The 17,747-nt window shown below is 56.9% G+C and overlaps 7 protein-coding genes across 7 annotated transcripts; 2 read left to right on the top strand and 5 right to left on the bottom strand.

The window, feature by feature from the left end:
• Nucleotides 1-1,699: 1,699 nt before the first annotated feature.
• SCHCODRAFT_02729032 (uncharacterized protein) lies at nucleotides 1,700-4,706 on the top strand (the record flags this gene model as incomplete). Its single annotated transcript, XM_003027628.1, has 3 exons — nucleotides 1,700-1,797; nucleotides 1,924-1,981; nucleotides 2,610-4,706. 3 exons carry the CDS (start codon nucleotides 1,700-1,702, stop codon nucleotides 4,704-4,706), a joined length of 2,253 nt encoding a protein of 750 aa, XP_003027674.1.
• Nucleotides 4,707-6,348: 1,642 nt separating this feature from the next.
• On the bottom strand, nucleotides 6,349-7,157 carry SCHCODRAFT_0252790 (uncharacterized protein; the record flags this gene model as incomplete). The annotated part of the gene is made up of 3 exons (XM_050343529.1): nucleotides 6,349-6,953; nucleotides 7,008-7,122; nucleotides 7,146-7,157. The coding sequence occupies 3 exons, from the start codon at nucleotides 7,155-7,157 to the stop codon at nucleotides 6,349-6,351; spliced, it is 732 nt and encodes a 243-aa protein (XP_050201425.1).
• A 1,635-nt stretch (nucleotides 7,158-8,792) lies between these two features.
• SCHCODRAFT_01246999 (uncharacterized protein) lies at nucleotides 8,793-9,730 on the bottom strand (the record flags this gene model as incomplete). Its single annotated transcript, XM_050341314.1, has 3 exons — nucleotides 9,582-9,730; nucleotides 9,133-9,526; nucleotides 8,793-9,079 (listed from the first exon to the last, which is right to left on the bottom strand). Coding segments are annotated over exons 2-3 (452 nt in total), but the record flags the coding sequence as incomplete, so codon positions are not given.
• On the bottom strand, nucleotides 9,688-10,305 carry SCHCODRAFT_02495430 (uncharacterized protein; the record flags this gene model as incomplete). Its single annotated transcript, XM_003027875.2, has 2 exons — nucleotides 9,688-9,813; nucleotides 9,865-10,305. The coding sequence occupies 2 exons, from the start codon at nucleotides 10,303-10,305 to the stop codon at nucleotides 9,688-9,690; spliced, it is 567 nt and encodes a 188-aa protein (XP_003027921.1).
• A 2,283-nt stretch (nucleotides 10,306-12,588) lies between these two features.
• SCHCODRAFT_02620554 (uncharacterized protein) lies at nucleotides 12,589-14,274 on the bottom strand. The gene is made up of 5 exons (XM_003027876.3): nucleotides 13,786-14,274; nucleotides 13,644-13,732; nucleotides 13,498-13,599; nucleotides 13,048-13,449; nucleotides 12,589-12,994 (listed from the first exon to the last, which is right to left on the bottom strand). Exons 1-5 carry the CDS (start codon nucleotides 13,809-13,811, stop codon nucleotides 12,864-12,866), a joined length of 750 nt encoding a protein of 249 aa, XP_003027922.1. The 5' UTR covers nucleotides 13,812-14,274; the 3' UTR covers nucleotides 12,589-12,863.
• A 2,166-nt stretch (nucleotides 14,275-16,440) lies between these two features.
• Nucleotides 16,441-16,775, bottom strand: SCHCODRAFT_02496111 (uncharacterized protein; the record flags this gene model as incomplete). Its single annotated transcript, XM_003032982.2, has 2 exons — nucleotides 16,441-16,652; nucleotides 16,736-16,775. 2 exons carry the CDS (start codon nucleotides 16,773-16,775, stop codon nucleotides 16,441-16,443), a joined length of 252 nt encoding a protein of 83 aa, XP_003033028.1.
• Nucleotides 16,776-17,251: 476 nt separating this feature from the next.
• SCHCODRAFT_02620539 (uncharacterized protein) lies at nucleotides 17,252-17,636 on the top strand. Its single transcript, XM_050345009.1, has 2 exons — nucleotides 17,252-17,362; nucleotides 17,411-17,636. The coding sequence occupies exons 1-2, from the start codon at nucleotides 17,261-17,263 to the stop codon at nucleotides 17,498-17,500; spliced, it is 192 nt and encodes a 63-aa protein (XP_050201423.1). The 5' UTR covers nucleotides 17,252-17,260; the 3' UTR covers nucleotides 17,501-17,636.
• The last annotated feature ends 111 nt before the right edge of the window (nucleotides 17,637-17,747 follow it).

Below are 17,747 nucleotides of genomic sequence, written 5' to 3'. Positions count from 1 at the left end.
CCCGACCCTTGCCCTTCGAGGTGGAGGCGGCGGCCTTCGTCTGTGAGCGCGTTCGCTTGCGCGCGGGCTCCGGCTCTTCGACTTCGGCCTCGTCGGAATCGGAATCGGTGGCAACCTTCCTCTGTTGAAGCGTTAGCTATAGAACCACCAAAATAATCAAATAAAATGGGAGCGCACCTTAGCGGCGCGCTTGCGCTTCGTCGCGCCCTTGTTCTTGTCGTTCCGGTGCGCCTTTTGCCCTGGATGGCTCCTTTGGGCTGGTGTTGCGGGCGCGCACCCACTCAGCTTGACCTCACCGAGGCCGCACCGCTTCGCCTCGACCGCGACGTAGTCGGCGGGCAGCTGTGGCTGCTGCATGAGCAGCATGTCCTGCGGGTAGTTAGTCAGCTGTGAAACCATAAAAACACTGAGGGCTCACCAAGTCCTCGTTCGCCCTTCGCGGCACCCGATCGCGGTCAGCGGCACGCAGTGTCGCGTCGTGCGTCGGGATATCGAGCCCCACGATGTTGATCACATACCTAGATTGTGAAAATGTCAGTGGGCTTCACTCAACTATGTCCGAGACCTACCGAGGGCGCGCGATCTCTTGTAGCGCGTACCACTTCGACTCGGGGTCCGATGCCTTGAGGCAGTCGAACAGGAAAAACATCGCCCCTTGGATCGCCGCGGTCGGCGCCCAGGGGCCTGTCTCTCGCAGTTTGCGCGCTTGCGCGATGGCGTCGGACAGAGATATCTACAAACAAGCATTAGCGAGCGCCGGAAACAACTGGCACGACGGAGCTTACCAGCTTCTTCTTGAGGATCGTCGCGCGCTTCTTATCGCGCTGGATCCCCCGCACCAAGTTCAGCACAGTGGGTTCCTCGCCCTTGAGCAGTGCGCGCGCATCCTTCTCGATCTGGTGGAGCTTTCGGGCAAAAGCTTGGTGCTCCTTGCGCACCGTCGAGTGTGGGCCTTCGTTGCCGGCGGTCATCTCTAGATCGCCGTCAGTATGGCCGGCGCGTCGGCACGCGCGTACCAGCGACGTACCTTCGTGGTTCAGGACAAGTTGGAAAACCGTGGGAGATGCGCACGGCCGGCTTTTAAACGACCATGCATGTCCGGAACATGCGGCGTGAGCCAAAAGCTTAATTAGCGCCCCGCCGTCCTCCGACAACTACATACCAAGAGACTGCGGCAGCAGTCGACTGTGAGTCGCCCGACGACCCAGTAACAACACCGAGTCACCCATCCACCTTAACTGACCGAGGACGGTCCAGATTATTGGTGTGGGGGGGATGATACGCCCTGCGGCTGAAAAACGCGGAAAAACATACATAAACAAGCGATATATAGTCGACTTGGTCTAGATTGTATGGGCGGATCCGTATATACTGCACCGACGTCGCGACTGTACAACGGGCGCGTCGGGGGTATTTTATGACACAGAAAACCAGGAGCGCCACGCTTCCTAACCTTCAATACAACTAGTCCGCAGCATTATCCGTCTGCAATGACTGACCAAGGATAGTAGCGAGCTCTTCGGCGCCTGATCACGAGTCTGCGCGTCGTCGATGACATCCTGCGAGTCCTTTGGCGGGCCCTACTTAATCAAGTAGCCGCGCTATACGCGCCTCAAGCCTTCAGTCCTCTTGCCCTGCTGTGTCAAGAGAATCTAGATTATTGTTGGGGCTCGGACAAGCCTTCCTGCTGTTCGCCGTCATGCGGAGACACGCAGAGCACCGCGCAAGCGGAACTCGAACCATCAACGTGACTACACGTGACTTCGGGTCCGAGACCGGAACTTCGGGTCCGAGCTCGTGATCTCGGACATCGCCGAGTTGAACCCCGAACCGAGCGTCGGCGCCGCCAAGCGCTGTCCGCCCCGGCAAGGGCTTCACTCCCCGCGTATCGACAGTCTAGGCTGTACGCTCCCCGCCGCGCAGGCCTCTGAGCCGCGTCGCGCACAAGGGAACCGGTGGAAACCAGGCCGGCCTTGCCTTGGTAAACATCAACAAGTGTGGAATCGCGCCCGGCATCGCGGCGCAGGAGGATACCCGACCAGTCAACCGCTCTACCGCCAGGAACCGCAGTCATTGCGCGATTATTCGGACAGGAGAACGCGCGGATAGGCGTTATAGTTGGATTTTGACTCAGAGATAGGCATTGTGTGTTACCGCGCGGTCTGGACGGCCGAGACGACGCGTTCAAGTTATATACCGAGACCTACATACGATTCGGGGACTTTTCCCGCCCCGCGCAGAGAAGCCCTAGTACCTACACACCACACCAAATAAACACAACCGCGTTAACCCGCACTTTACACATCATAAAAGCCTGAACTTCCGAGCGCATTAAACCGCCTTGTGAACTTCAATCAAACCCGAAAGCGCTCGTAAGAACGCCGAGACGTCCGATTGCCCCACTCGACTTCTCGCTTCAGTCCAGCTCGTCTGGAACTGGCATAAACAACACAATCTATCCCCTAGTAATATAAATACTCGGACTCGCCCGCTCTCGTAGCGCCTCCAGTCTAGCGTGTTCATTGCTATCGTGGTTGTTGGTGTTTGGTTGTGTGGATCGTCTAGCTAGACTGTACTTCGCGTCTTTCGTGAGCGTACGATCCCATCAGCGCAGTCTCGAACGTCCTCCGACGTGGGACGAGCTCATTAAGGACCACGAGGAATGGCGCTGTATCTGCAGTGTCGACCAGTATCTACAGGAGCCGGGCGAACACGAAGGCGAGCTCAGTACGAGGAACCCGGAGGAACGCCCTTACTTCGTGCGCGCGCACGAGTGCTGGTACCCGCACTCTGTCCGCAACATCGACATCGTCCGTCGCCTCTTGGATCGCTGCCACGCCTACTTCCCACCGTTCCACAACCTCGCGGAGGCGAACCCCGTCTGGATCGAAGGGTGGACAGGCCTGACGGTCTTCCTGGACGCGGGGCTCAAGGACCGCTTGGAGTTCTACGGGCTTCCACGCGAGCTCAGGGAGTGCGGAGAGGTCAACTGCCGCGAGTTGAAGAAGATATCGAGCGCCCCTACTCCCGAGGAGATGCGAAACAAGGAGGAGAGGGAGCTCCTCGCAGCCCGCCTCCTCGACGTGCACGCCACACAGCTCGACGAGAAGGACATGCGCTCCCGTTTTACGCTAGCGCCCTTCTTCGCACAGGAACGCCTTGCTAGCGGGTGCAGGGAGCCGACTCTCCCGCTAAGCGCGCGCATCAAGCCCCCTCTCGCTGCTCGTCTCTCCTCGCCGGTGCCACGAACGGCGCCTCCTCAGCAACCTCTCGCCAAGCGCATTGGTCCGCTCGTCGAGCAAGCTCCTCCCGCGGACGCGATGGAGTGGGAAGCTGCGGATGGCTCAGCTTGGTCGGGCTCGGGAGTGTCCGTCGCCGACCCCTCGCGCGACACTGAAGCAACTGCCGCCAATCCGCCTGCTCAGCGCGGAAGGGGCAGGGAGGCCGCCCGGACCCGTGGGCATAGAGCCTCCAGTACCTACGCTCCCTTGGGTCCGAGTGCTCGGCGTCGCAGCGCTTCCCCTCCGCGCGCTGGATCCTCGGCGCGAGGCGCTCCCTCCGTCTCCTCTTCCTCCTCGGCGGCCTTCGCAGCACCGGCGCGTCCGATTGAGCCCGGGAAGGACGGCCTGATCGCGCTACCAAACCCGGCGGATAGGCTCGTCAAAATCGCCCGCTTCGATTCTGCAGAATGGAGGGCGGGTCTCCGTCAGCTCGAGTATGAGCTTGAGGCCATACGTGTCAAGACTTCGCCCGAGGCGTGCCTCCCAGAGATCAGAAGGAAGTTTGAGTCACTCCACTGGTCGCCGACGCTCATGCGATACGGCTACGTCAAGGTCAAGATGCACTGCGACCAAGTACGCCTCTGGGCGTGGGGGGCTGACAAGCGAGTCCATTACTACAACCACGACGTCTTGTGCCGCCTTCTCGCGACGGGGCGCCCGATGCGCTTCTGCCTGCCCGAGTCGATGCTGCCCCGGATCGCTCCCCCCGAGGCGCGCGGCGTGAAGAACACGGACCACGAGGTCCTGCCGCTCACCATGACGCGCGAAATGACCCTCAAGAAGCTGTCGAAGCTGTACAAGAGCGGCCTTGGATCGCTGGCCAACCGAGCGCATGCTGGAGCCTTCGCGGGTCTTGGCGGCGCCGCTTCCTTCGTCGTCCGCAGGTTCATGTGGGACGAAGTCGCCGACCGCATCGGCGCGGGCCCAAGTCGGGAGACTACCATCAGCCACGGCGGCAAGCGGGGACAGGTTAGCGATGGAACGACCGTTTACTATGACTTCGGCGATGACTGCGAACGCACCTTCATCGAGGGCAAAGTTCTCTACCCCGCGGACAACGAGCGAAATGCAGGTGTCCGACACTATTTCCCTCCGTATCAAATCTACTTCGCGGAGACTCGTGAGACGCACGGCGAGTGGAGTGAGTGGGACGAGGACTACTGTCAGAATATCGCCGACGCCATCGAGAACGGTACTGCCGAACCCAAGACCGAGGCGGAATGGCGCAAGATCCTCGGCCGCGATCGCATGCGCGCTCTCGAACACAAGCAGATGGCCCACGTTTTCCTCAACAGGCTGACCGGCAAGGAGGCGCGCGTCTGGGCGAGGCACCTCGCGGAGATCCACAGGCTTGAAGTGGGGGAATACCGTCGCATCAACACCTTGCTCGATTCGCTCGAGCCTCGCTTCCTGCTCAAGGCGTAGGGTTGAACGGAGCGCTCTCAGAGTGGGGGGCTTTGTGGGGAACCCTGTTCACTAGGTACTCTTCCAGCACTCCTACTCCTACCGTCATTCCTACATATTTTTTCGCATTTCATTTGTATCATTACCATATGTAGCGCTGGGTAGATCAGCGCCTCGCGCGCGCAGCCTTAGGTACTCGGCTCGCGCACGACCCGCCTACCGACGCGTTTACGAAAATAGACCTTACCTTTCTTGCCTTCTACTATTTCGTCCCGCGCTCGCCCGAAGAGGCTCGCGCTCGACGAGAGAGGCTGGTAAGCGGTATCCGCGAACGGGCCGAACGTTGGTAAGGCGGAATCGCCGAACGGACGTTCAACTCTCGCCGAGTAGGCGACCACTTTGCGTTAACGAGCGTCGCACCGCGGGTGATCCCACGCGGGCTCCAGAGTTCCCGCAGGCGCCTGCGAGGCTTCCTACGGTCGACGAGATGATCGGAATCAATTTTGAAGACGCGCAGTTACTTGCCGGTGCAGATGGCTTTCATGATGAAGCTGCGGCTCGCATTGGGCACATTGAGGGGTAGCCTGGGGCACCAGGGCTGATCAGAAGAGGCTCGATCGGTAGGGCAGAGACGCACTACGCGATCTCAGGCTGCAGGCCGTGATTCTCCTCTTGGAAGGCATGGCGGGGGACGCCGTAGGCCGATTGAGATGGCTGGCATGGATGAGCGAGTACTTTGATGGGATGGAGATGAGAACGCACTCAAGAACCCCGCTATCCGAGTATGCGAGTCCTTCGCAGCGTCATTGGGTGCGCGCGTTGTCGGCACCTCGAGGAGGTAGCAGCCCACGATCCAGGGCGTCATGAAGCAGATAGCGAGGGTAGGGCTTCCTGGATCCCGAGCAGCGCGAGCAAGCGTATCGGACACGACTCCTTGCGCTCTCAGCGCTCTTAAGACGTTCGGAGAGGGGAGCGTTTTGCACTATCTGTGCTGGGGGGAGCGTTCATGACGAATAGTACACTGAGAACGAGCAAGTTGAGAAGCGAGCATGAAGTCCGCGCTCAAGACGCAATGAGCGTGGCGCGTCGATCGTCATTGTACCGAAATAGGCACGGTAAGGTTTGGACCTATAAGTCCAAACATGGGTATACAAATGGAAGAACCGCACGGCATCTCCGCTGGTTAGTACTGAAGGCTCTGCGCCGATCAGAGGAAGTGAACTGACGCTGAGACTGCTCGAAAGAGACTGAGAATAGTTGAGCGTGTACACGAGGGCTTAGTACTGGTCCCACGAAAGCGCCGACCTGAATCCCATTTTGTGGGCCTTGAACCGTCTTTGCATCGTGGACTCAAGAGGTATCAAGCGCCTACTTTCGCTGTTATTATGTTTAATGCACGACCCATATCGTGCGCTCATCCCGACCCAAGCGAGGCTGACACGCCCTAAGTCCTGGTCAGTCTCTTCATGAGGAAGTGACACGAGCGTAGCAGGAGCGTCATTGTTCATTCATGAGTCAGCGCATCACATGTCAAGCGAGCGGCTCGGGAAGAGCAGGTATAAGAACGAACGTGGCTCCGAGTCGCCGCGTAGTCGTGATGCCAATTGAAAGGGAGTGTACAGAATTTTATAGTCCAGCACGAAACGAACTCGACATTTCTGAGCTATAAGAGACGCTTCCGCTCACCCTGCTGAGTCTTCATGTGTATATTCTGAATGTGGCTATCCCTATCGCTCTCTGTGTTGAAGCGCTTGAGACAGCCATGCGTCGTGCACGCGTACTCCCGCCGATTCTCGTGGCGAAGAAGGAGATCTATGGCAATTTGAGCAAACGATAATCCCGCGGGCTGCGACTCGCCTCTGAAGTTCTTGTTACGCGTGAAGGACCGGCCGCACCGGACGCAGCGCCTATGAGCTGGGTCAGGACCGCGCCCGGGGCGGCGCCGGCGGAGGGAGGCCTCTACCTGCGCCTCTGTCCCGACCGCTCTGAGAAAGCGGTCCGAGCGGAACAGATGGTCATCACCTTGCGGCTTAGCGCTGGTCCTCGAGATCATCGATAGCCCACCGGGTCGATCGTTGTGTGGTGTTTCTTGGGACGTGTCGGGCGCGTGCATGTTTCTCGAATCGTCCGGAGCAGAATAGGGATGTGCCATTTCGGGCGCAAGTAGGGTCTGAAAGTCATTGTCTGTCGTCGACAAGAGGACATCCGAGGGCCTTGGCGGCATGCACGGGTCGTTCAATACGGAAGGCAAAATGGCCTCAAACCCAAATTCTTTCCGAATGTCAGTCCGAGCGAGCTTCACGCGGAAACGCTCTTACGTACCACTGACAAGAAAGGTACCGCCAGTCGCAAAGGACTGGGACTGCGCGCTGAGCGGCTCTGGAGGAAACATGGTTGGCGGCATCCCTGAGGTGCTTGCATTAGACACGTCGTCGTCCTACAACGAGGATCACGACTTACCTGACTGATCATTGCTAATCGACGACGAGAGAATGCACACCTCATCCTGTTCTGTAAGGGGTGGCTCAGGCCAGAACCACGGCTCGTTCGTGAATCTGAGCTCTCGTGGTGAGCGGCACATATGGACGGCAAATTAGCTTGAAGCGTACTGATGTGTAAAATACTCATTAGACATCGCTTCGTGGAAGGTGGATGAACAGACTACTTTGAAGGAAGATATATATATTGGTCAAGCTCACCTTCCAGACAAACAGCGCCACAATGGACATGAAGCTCGACGACCATCTCCAAGCAGGGATCCCGTCTTTGTCCCGCAAAGCAGTGTACGGCCGTACCTTTTATTCACCAGTGCCTACCTAGTCGGGTCAACTCTCAGGCCTCGTTTTTCGTAGATGATATGGTAGCGATGTACCAGAATATCTCAAGCAATGAGAGTGTGGCGCAGTTATACCTCAGCCAGCGCTGCGGGGAACAGTGCATGAGCTGACACATGTGGGGGGCATACCAGCGAGGGCGTGCCACTGGAAAATGCCCCAGAGACACGTCGACAGCGGATATCCCTCTACATCCTCGAGTCATGACCGTAATGACGCGAAGAGGGAAAGAGAGTGCTGACGGGAGCCAATAATGATGTGAACAGTCTCTACGAGGACATGAGCGTTGTGAAGCGTGGAACATCAATGAACGTACACATATCTGTCGGTGGTCTTGTCAAGCCGACTGGCTTTGCACGTGTATGTTTCCGGGCTCAGTTCCAGTCACCGTCAACGCACTGAGCGACCTCGTGGATCACTCGCCCTCACACCACCGCATATCCGAGTACAATATCCTACGGGGTCGGAGTAGTTTTCTCTCGCCCGCGATCTGCGTAAGTGATTACCTTCGTTTGCGCCATCGTACAAGTGCTATACCACGCCTCCTGGGGCTGATCGTCCGCTCAACGAGATAACTCTGCGCTGAAGAGGTCAGCTTCCCTCTCTCTGACCCTCTGCTATATGACGCCTGGCGACGCTTGTCAGATATTGAGAACAGTGAGCCTAAGGATACGTACGTTGAAAACGGCCCATCCGTATCGTGTATCGCTGATGCGAGCGTTGGGTGCCTAGCTAATGCACAGGACTAGAGTTGAGCGCCAAGAAAACCTGCGGAGCGCAGCAAAGAATACGGTAGGGCGAAGAGGCTGCACGAGGGCGGGTGTCGCGCACCGAAACTTGATGCAGCCGGTGTACCTCGCCGTACTTGTACGCCCGTTTCGATACCCCGAGCACGGCAATGGAACATTCATGTATATAATGTTCTTGCAAGATTATGCTTTCGTTATCTCAGTCAAGGAGTGCAAGGAGGATACAGACGCGACGTGTACCACCCTCAAACTCCCTCGAAGTCCTTTGGTCTTTGTCAAAACCCAGGGTGTCATCGGCAATCCTCACGAGTTACTCACTATCATAGATCATCCTCGCTCCGGTACACTGAGCTACATTTACTGCCGGTCAGGACTTCCAGTCATCGATATGTTCGCTCTTCTGGATCAGAAGCAAGCTGCGCACCGGCGGTCCGTTCGGCGAGAATCGGCCCGATGACCAAACAAAGGGAAATACCAGATTCGGACATAAAGGACCCGAGATTCGTCTTTGCTACCGAGATCTCCAAAACTCTAAACCTAGAAACGTATGACAGAATCGCAGAGAAGCATGCCACCGCTCATCCCCGCCTTCCCACGTGACCTCCGACTGGAGGCCCCAACTCACCCGCGTCGACACCGCGCCTGAGGGACCGCGTGTATCGAGTACAAACACAGGGCCGGCGTCGTGCGCACCAGCGTATGATAGGATAGCAAGATACACAACCATACATCCAGGAAAAGCTGCTTTGATATGTACGAGGGCATGTGCAACCCAGCACTTCGCGTCGGCGTAGATCTGGGTCGAGTAGCACTGGTAGAACGGTCAATGAATGACCAGATACGTGGCTACTGGGGCTCACCTACATCAAGGCCGTACGCATTCAGGATCGTCGCTTCGTCGGAAACATGCTTATCCAACTTGCATTGGAAGAAGACGTCCCCCGTACCCTTCGGCGCATGCGCCAAGTCGTGCCGCAACGTGCCGCCCCGACTGTTGTGTTCCGCGATTGTCGTCCCTGAGGGAAGCATCTCGCTAAAGAAGCCATGAGAGTAGACGATATCGTGTGGGTCTTCCCGCCGTACTCTCACGCATTGAGCCTAACGCTGCAGTCGAGGGTGCACGAAGAGTCGTCCTCCGCGGCAACAGCGTCGAAGATGATACCGACGTCCGAGGCCGGGCTGTCGCCGAAGTAGCCCTTGAAGGCCTTCAAGTCGCTATTCGCCCACAGAATCGGAGGCGAATTGCGCCTCCTTGTAGCTATATGAGAAGGTGTGAGTGGCGAATATCGGAAGGAAGGACGAGCGATGCGTACCTCTTGTCGACGCAAGACCTCCCGGGACAGTCGTCACACGCGCTCTCGAGGCGCTGGAACTCGTGGCAGACGATGTTACTGCTGACGAGACCTTCGTGCTGCCGGCCTACACGTTGACCTTCAATGAGCCGCCGATCGACTTGAGTTTGTTCGCTGCGGCTTCTGGAACTAGGTTATGAGCCCGACGTTGAGGCGCCCGCACCAACATCATTGAGGTCGTAGGGCGCGGAGGCTACGAAGGTCGTGAGCAGGGACCATGGGCACATATAGTAAGGTTACGCACCATCATACGGCGCGTCCATCGACGAGCCGGCTGCACTTCATAGCTGACCTTCGAGAGCGACGACACCACGCCGTAGGGAGCAGTATTCGAGTCGACGTCGTTGACGAAGAACCGCACCGGCAGCTGGTTGTCGAACATCGAGGTCGTCTTGTAGACCATGTCGAGCCCGCTCTCGGCATGTGTGGCCGGTCGAAGACAGCGCCATTGTGCACCCACGCGTTGACGAAGATAACTTAGAAGCGGTGGATTGACCCAGCTGCGACGAAGGATGAGAGAGGTAGCGCGGACAGTGAGCGCGACTATGGCGGCTAACATAATGGTCATGATCGGCGTTGTGAAGGCAAACGCGGGCCTATCTTGCTGAGGGCCGACTATGAGGCTGTCGTCGCTCGGTGATGACTGCACGAGTGCGTTCCGCTGCCGCGCCGCGACGACGTACATCTAGAACGGGCGGAGTCGGCCACGCGGATGCAGACGGATGACGGTTACGCACAGCTGACACCCCTCGACGAAGTGTTGCCGACACAGGGTGGCTTCGTCGGCGGAGAGATCGAATGGTGAACAGTATCGTCAAGCCTGACTGTGCGCGTCGCGGGCGCTGCGCTCGCCGAGCCCCGCGCCATTGTGTCCGAGGTGAAGAAGCGCGACGATGATGGGTTAGTTCAGGGTAGCGTCTTTTGTCAAGCGGTCGTCCACACGAGCGTCGACCATCCGGATGCGCTATTGCAAGTACCGTCCGGGATTGGCAAGCCATTTGCACGGCCGTCAACGTCGATACGTCGGGCTTCAAGGCGCGCAAGGACAGGCGACGGTGCATTATGCCGGGACTCTGCAATATACGCAAGGGTGCTAGCGAGTCGTGGGGTATGGCCCATCTTGCTGTCTGGTATGAAGGGCGATTGCTGAGTTCCAAGCTGCAGGGCGGGCGCGAAGAGGGATCGAGGAGTATGGCTTGATCTTCCATTATCAATCCCTCTCGCCAATCCAGTGGCTACTCAATACAGTGCGATTCTGATGTGCCGACAGCTTCACTTCTCGCATAGTGGCGCCTAGGAAGAGGGGGTAATAAGCGTAGGCCTCCGATGCGTGGCCACTATAACGCACTTTCAATGGCGAGGACCAGCTCCTCCCCCTTCCAGGCTCATTCTTCATCTCCATCCACTACTCTCCGTCCGTAGCCTCCCTCTGCGACCGCTTGAAGCACTCCTTCCTTCCTTGACCGATGTTGAGCTCAGCGAATGGCTACCGAGGCCGACGGGCCCGCGAGTGAAGTACAGAGCCTCAGCGCAAAGCTAGACATAGAAGAGGGGTTGGGGAGGAGCTCGGGGAATATGAGCCAGTGAGCTGTGGATTCTGGACGAGCAGCTGGTCCTGTGACGATGTCGAGGAGGAAAGAAAAGCTACCGAAAAGCGAGTTCTCGGAAGCTGATCTAATCGGGCTGATATCCCCGATTGCAATTGCCTCCGCGGACCCACAACTTCCATTCGTCCGAACCATATCTCCGGGCGCGTCTTGACGCAGGGCTACCACTGCATCGTCTCCTAGACTTGACACAGAAAGCGTGAATTTACTGGTATATCGAAAGGTCGAGATACAGCTTTCATACGGGAGGGGGCAAACGCTCACCTAAACCCACGCGCTCGATAGTAGTGCACCTGCTGATCGTTATGGCATCAGTGGGCGTCTCGGCGGCGCTCGTAGCACATAATTAGGCGACAATGCCGAGTGCTGTCCTGCTTGACGACACTTGAAGCTGTGCGCTCGGGGATCCAGCAACCTCCCGGAGCTTTTTAGTCGTCGATACTTACTCGATAAGACTCAGGCTCGAACGTGACTGCCAACCGAAAACAGGATGAGATAATCTCTCCGGTCGGGTATTCAGCTGCGGTAAATAATGACCGTGTCAGTCAGCAGGGATAGATTGAACTTAAAAGCTTAGTTGAAACCTTTCGGAATCTAATGACATAACGTAGTCCTCGAAGGCGCGACCGACGCGGACACGCACGCTTGCAATGTGCATTGCATTTACCTCAAGGGCGGACAAGAACTTTCTGGGCAGGCCTAAGTCTAACATGTTGATGGTACAAGGTAATTCACACCATGCGTCGAGGATCCGCGAAGCGGGAGTTGTACGCCATGCCGTATATGGAGCTCATGACCCCATTTCTATTACCCTTCCTGGGACCAAATTTCTGGTGCACGCAATCAGAAAAGGTAAAAAGCCACCGGCATCAGGCTTCAACGACTCTATTACATGCAGGAAGGTTTGACTGGTACCTATTTTGTCCCGATCGAGCACGTCCGACTAAATTGACGAGCGTGCGCGCCAATGTTCTGTTATATCCCGCGATAGCCTATGCATTGAGAGCGAGCGGCACTCAAAGCACAGACCAGACGTTCATCAAGGCCATAGACTTCGCATAACCGGTCCTTCGCCAGTGTCAGCCTCGAGGCAAGACAACAAGCAGACGTAACGGCAGGAAGCAGGAAGCTCGCGAGCAATGAACAACATTGTCCGACGATAGCGGTACCGCCATTACGCCCTACCGGAACGAACTGCCGACATCAAACAGTAGGCCTTCGACTCGCGTTGGCACGGCGCATGCCCGGCGGCGCATCGTTTCGATTTCCTTTGAATTGCTTTAGCTACAACCTACTTCATCGTGGGTTTGATTGATTGTATCCCCGCACAGCTTTCCAGTGCGCTGTGCGTTGTCTCATCGAAGTGGTCAAAGGTGCCTCTTCTCTCGTCAGGGAGGGTTGGTGGCGCGCCGCTAAATATACGATAGGGATTACTTGTTACATGATGACAACGAGGGTAGCCTCGAGGAATTAAAGGTCCAAGATGGTATATAGTAAGAGCAATTTAGGTATCTGTTGTCGTGAGCGGTCAGGGAAGTACAATATCCATCCAGATGGATTGAGCGAGACGAGGAATAGCTGTGCTAAACGAGAAATAACGGGGCAAAAGCAGACCGTGCCCAATTCACGCTAGCTCCTAGGGCGTCTCAGCTGTTCGGTGCATCTTCTTGATGTGACTTTTGAGGTCGCCGTTCGTGTTGAAGCGCGATGCGCAACTGGGCGTATCGCAGGCAAACTGCTTCTGATTCGCGTGTCGCAGTAAATGGTCTATGCGACGAGAGCATCGATATCGCTTCCAGTACCACGATCGGGCGACGCACCATTGTAGTTGTGCTTCCTAGTAAATGTTCTGCCGCACATATCGCACCGAAACTTCGATTCCCCGACGTTCTCCGGGTGACGGCGCTGGTGAGATGCTGCTGCCTGTGCCTCCGAACCGACGTCGCGGCGGGGGCCAATGGTTTGATCGAGGCCACGTGTGGCGTCAGAGGGCGATGGGGGGATGTGATAGGCGCCCATGGACGCGGTGGACATAGCAGGGGAGGGAGGAGGCGGAGGCGCCAGCGGAGAGGGCGTGAAGTACGTTGGAGGACCGGGGGCATGACGGGGGAACGTGCCGAGGTCGCATGATGAGCCGCCGAAAGACGCAGGGGGAAGAGGGTGACGAAAAGCCGGCGCGCTCGCGTTCATCAGTGGTACTGACTGTCTATCGTCTGGCAGGTCTGCGGGACGTCTTAGAACTGGTGAGAGTGAGAAGGTTAACAACGCACCTGCGACGAAGCCAGAAAGTTCACTGGGGGCATGGCCCGTTGTGCTCCCTTGTTGATACAGAGGATATTCCAAGAAATGAGTGTACGCGTGAGGTTGGACGACTGCTGGAGGTCAGCGGTTAGCATACACATAGAAATCGACGCACAAGGTCTCTGAATGGGTTCCTCGCCCTGAAAAGCCTGAGAATTTTCGTCTTGCCACCATGCCGGAGCACACTCCTCGCTGGGCACCCATCTGCGCAAATAATCGTCAGATACCCTCTGCATGTTCAGCAGCGCTCCTCGTACCCCGGGCGATGCGTGTCTTGCGGCATGCTGTTGCTAGAGGGCGGCAGAAGCGAGACTCTACCAGATAGGAGGAGGGGCCTGCTTTTATACGCGAGGATATCCCCGAGCCAAACAAGGACACTACAATCAACGCGGGCGAGGCGATCAGTTCAGTAAGTACGATGAGATCTCACCGTCAAGATCTCGAAATCGAAACCTTCCTAGTGTTCTCTTTCCTGGGGGTGGGATCGTCATCATGAACGCGGTTACGTATCGAAGCATCGACAGGCAACCGCGAGAGCAACCAATGAAGATAATTTTGGAGGCGAGACGGTGCGCTACCTATGGTACCTTTCGGCGCCCGAACAAGGCAGGCCCACGGCCTTCCTCTTTCCCATCCATGGGCGGGACATGCCCAGTTCGACGACGAGACACGACGAGAGGATAGTCAGGAGGAGTTTGGGCGGCGACAAGTAGCTGATGCAGACCGCACGAGGATGTCCAGTGAATTCAGTCCCGAGACTAGCGCCGGAGCGGCAGCAGCACGGCGCTGGCTTCCGTCCACGAGTCAGACATGCCACCGGCAACTCGCGATCTCGATGTAAACTTGTCGTACGCACATTCATTTCAAGAGCGGATCCGGAGACTGAATTTGATGGGTCAGTTTGAGCGGGACTGTCACGATTCGACAGATAAATACACCTACGACTTGAATTTCGCGCTCCGAGCAGGAGAATATGGCCCACGGATACTTCCCGGGCGGAGAGCGCGTGACCTTTCTCACACGCAAAGAAATCATTGAACCAATGCATTGAGATCGCAGCGGACGACCGGCGATCTCATGCCCACGACTCTGAACCCGCGATCGAAATTATACGGTCAACGCGCGGCAGATACCGAGTGGAGCAGGAGGGGCATGCTCACTCAATAACCGAAGCCCATAAATCCTGTCCTTGACATGGGTCAGCTTCTAGAGCACGAGTGCTATGAAGGAGGATACTGACTAACTTACGTTCTGGATTTCGAAGACAGCACCGCAGGCAGTCGACATTTGACTCCAGGGTACCGCATGCGTAGATTCGCTGTCAGACCGAAAGTTCGACCGCCACATCTTTCTTGGACCCGTTCCCCCACGTGCGGCTTGGGCCAGTCCAATCAGCGCTCAAGATTGAAGTCAATTGCAAGCAACCAGCAGCGTCCCATACCCTCGGATTACAAAGTGTGCGAATGATCGAGGGTAGAACGCCTGCGAGTGTATGAGCATCCGGAACTCTGACACGCCAGAATGCAAGATCGACGGGTGTCCGGGTAGTATAACTGTTGGTAGTCAGGCGCGCGCTGATGGTACGCGCAACACCCGAGCCTTCGTCATGAGATCAACTGCGTTATATGTCGCGGAAGACGCAAGGCCCATGCGTAAGCGCTGCCCCCATGAAGTCGACGGTGGTTCTGTCGACGGGAAAGTTGGGGGAACGAGCGACGGTCCGATGGTCCACACGCAGATAGATGATTGGCAGTACCTACCTGGGAAGTGTACTTTGATGGGACGTTCCCTGCCAGATGGGGGCGGCCCCGTTCGCACATGTCCGTCCAATTATGAAGGGATCTCATTGATGATGCGTACATGAAGTGAAGACCCCCTGATAGAAGACGTATAGCTTCCGTGTCAGGAGGTTTGAAAGGAAGATCGCAAGCATTTGCGTACGCGTGATGGAAGTTCGAGACAAGAGGTGACTGTCGCGTGACAGATCAACGTGACGACAACGTGGCCTCAGGTTTCCGACACACAAGAGCTCAGTCGCGCAAAGTCCGGTGCCAATACTCGCTTGCGAACGGTGTTTCAAGGGAGAGAAGATGGTTGGATCATCTACTACGAGGGATGGTGATCATCCGGAAGGAACAATCGCCAATCGTACAGAAAGGTATTGACTTTCGCGACAATCAGGAACGGCTAATCTTCCGTGTAGTGCACTCACACGCTGCCTGACTTGGCTCCTCGGAAGCCATGTCCCAAATTTTCTCCGGCAAACTTCCAGTAATCTCCTCCGCTGAAGGTCCTATTCATGACAGCGTGTGAGCAAGGTGGCCACCAATCGTCGCCTTGGAAATGGACCCGCCGCGAAGCGACCAGCTAGGCGAAGGTGTCTGCCACGCAAGCTCAAGTTCGTCGATCTGAGGACGTAAGGATGAAATGCACGCACGGACTTCAACATGCAATCGCCGGACCATCACTAGCGGCGTCGCCTGGCCCGCCCACGTTGCACGCTAATCGCAACACCCGCTGTAGCGCCGCCTCATCAAATGAATCATGCAGGTCCCGCCCAGCGCGAGGAGACACCGTCCACCGCCGATGTCGCACGCCCAGGACTCGTGTTCAGGGTCTCACATAATTACACGGAGACTCCCGTCGCTCTGGAGGATTGGGTGCTTCAGCGCGCAGTATCCCGTCAACCGCGATATTAATCCGCACCTCGAGGAAAAATCGGGCGTCGGTCGGCGCTCCACAGACGACCACTGCCAGGACGCAATCACGGAGAGACTGAGCTACCGCCGCGGCTGATACTGGCAGACGCGATTGGTCTCGGTGCTTCCACCGCATTTTCAGTGGCACCCGTGAATTTTAGTGTTGTGCGGGCTCGGAGCCCGAGACCCGACCCGACCTGAGCCCGCACAACACTACCCGTGATCGTCAGCGAAGAGAAGTCTCCGTAGAAGGGACGGCGATACCGCAGCGGACACCGTATTCAGGAAGAGCTGCCCCTTGTTGTCTTCGACTGACGCACACTGTTCCGATGCAATCGCCGTCCGCGAGGATGTGGGCGGTCCCAGAGCCGTCCTCGAGGTGATGCCGAGTTGAGCAGTGAACCCTGCGCGCAAATGTGACCTGCCTAAAGGGACGGGAAAATGAGCCAGGGACACGGAGTAGCCATGGGTACAAGCGAGGGCTGTAGAACACATACTTTGTACGTACGGATGACAAGTCGGTGCGGGTTGTAGCTCGCCTCGCGCATATCGTGCGGTGGCAGATGAAAGCTCGAGGCCGCTCGGAGTTTGGGTCGACGCTGCGCCAGACGGTGGGCGCTTGCTTTATCGCATCAGGAAATACCGAGATGTGCTAAGTAGTGCACCACGTACCGCAAGCTTCCGTCTTGAATGGGACGCAGGAGCGTCGCGGATACCAATGAAACGCGTTGACGAAGACTTGGCCGATCGGGCTGCTCAGACCATGTCCAAGTAAACAGACAGGTCGCTACAGCGTATCAAGCGGCGAAGCACAAGGGACTTGAGTTGACGTACTCATCTGTCCAACAGCCAACAGATGCGCGAGGGAGTTCGATTTCCGCGCCAGTCAAAGGACAAAGATTTCCTGTCGTGTACGTCTGTCGCGTAAGACTGGTCCGCCCATTATGATTTCTTACGCATCCCCTGCTGAATGATTGGCGTGTCTGACTCCGCTCGCGCTGACGTAGATGCACTTGGTTGTGTTGGGAGAATAATGGAATTTCAGAGGTCAAGAATCGAGATTCCCCTCGTATGGTACTCAAAACAAGCTTCGGAATACCCATGCACGACAGGCAGCTGCTGTAGATATGAAGACCTGCGAAGGGGGTAAGCAGCTGCATCACGATTCCAGTGTACGGCGCACCAGCTATTTCCTTATCACCATTCATCGGCAGCGATGCGCGGCTTGCAGATCACGACAGAGAAGGGTACTAAAGCAGAGGATCGCGGATAGTCCGAGTATTATTATCGGAGTAAGTTGCATTGCACTCGTCGAGCAGAAAACCACATAGCCAGTACAAGTAGAGCCTCGCGAGAGCGGTGGGCAGACTTGGAGACCCTCGGGTGAGACCCGCAGTTGTCGTCTCGCGCTGCATAGGTGAGCGTTAGAAAGAGAACGACGCCCGGCAAACTCCGGAGCTTGCCGGCCGGATCGGAAGGCCACGCGACAGCAAGAATCAACAAAGGAAATTCCTGGTTGA

Source organism: Schizophyllum commune (genome assembly GCF_000143185.2).
Source record: "Schizophyllum commune H4-8 unplaced genomic scaffold SCHCOscaffold_4, whole genome shotgun sequence".
Classification (NCBI taxonomy): Eukaryota; Fungi; Basidiomycota; class Agaricomycetes; order Agaricales; family Schizophyllaceae; genus Schizophyllum; species Schizophyllum commune.
The sequence above is the reverse complement of the archived record's forward strand: the minus strand, read 5'-3'. Positions and strand labels throughout refer to the sequence as shown.

Excerpts from the sequence above, each read along its gene's own strand:
- SCHCODRAFT_02620554 (XM_003027876.3), bottom strand. The coding sequence starts at position 13,811 with ATGCCGCAAGACACGCATCGCCCGGG. Across the intron at positions 13,450-13,497 it reads ACTTTCTGGCTTCGTCGCAG|ACCTGCCAGACGATAGACAG; the intron begins GTGCGTTGTTAA and ends GACGTCCCGCAG. Across the intron at positions 12,995-13,047 it reads TAGGAAGCACAACTACAATG|ACCATTTACTGCGACACGCG; the intron begins GTGCGTCGCCCG and ends CTCGTCGCATAG.
- SCHCODRAFT_02620539 (XM_050345009.1), top strand. The coding sequence starts at position 17,261 with ATGGAATTTCAGAGGTCAAGAATCGAGATTCCCCTCGTATGGTACTCA. Across the intron at positions 17,363-17,410 it reads GCTGCTGTAGATATGAAGAC|CAGCTATTTCCTTATCACCA; the intron begins CTGCGAAGGGGG and ends TGTACGGCGCAC.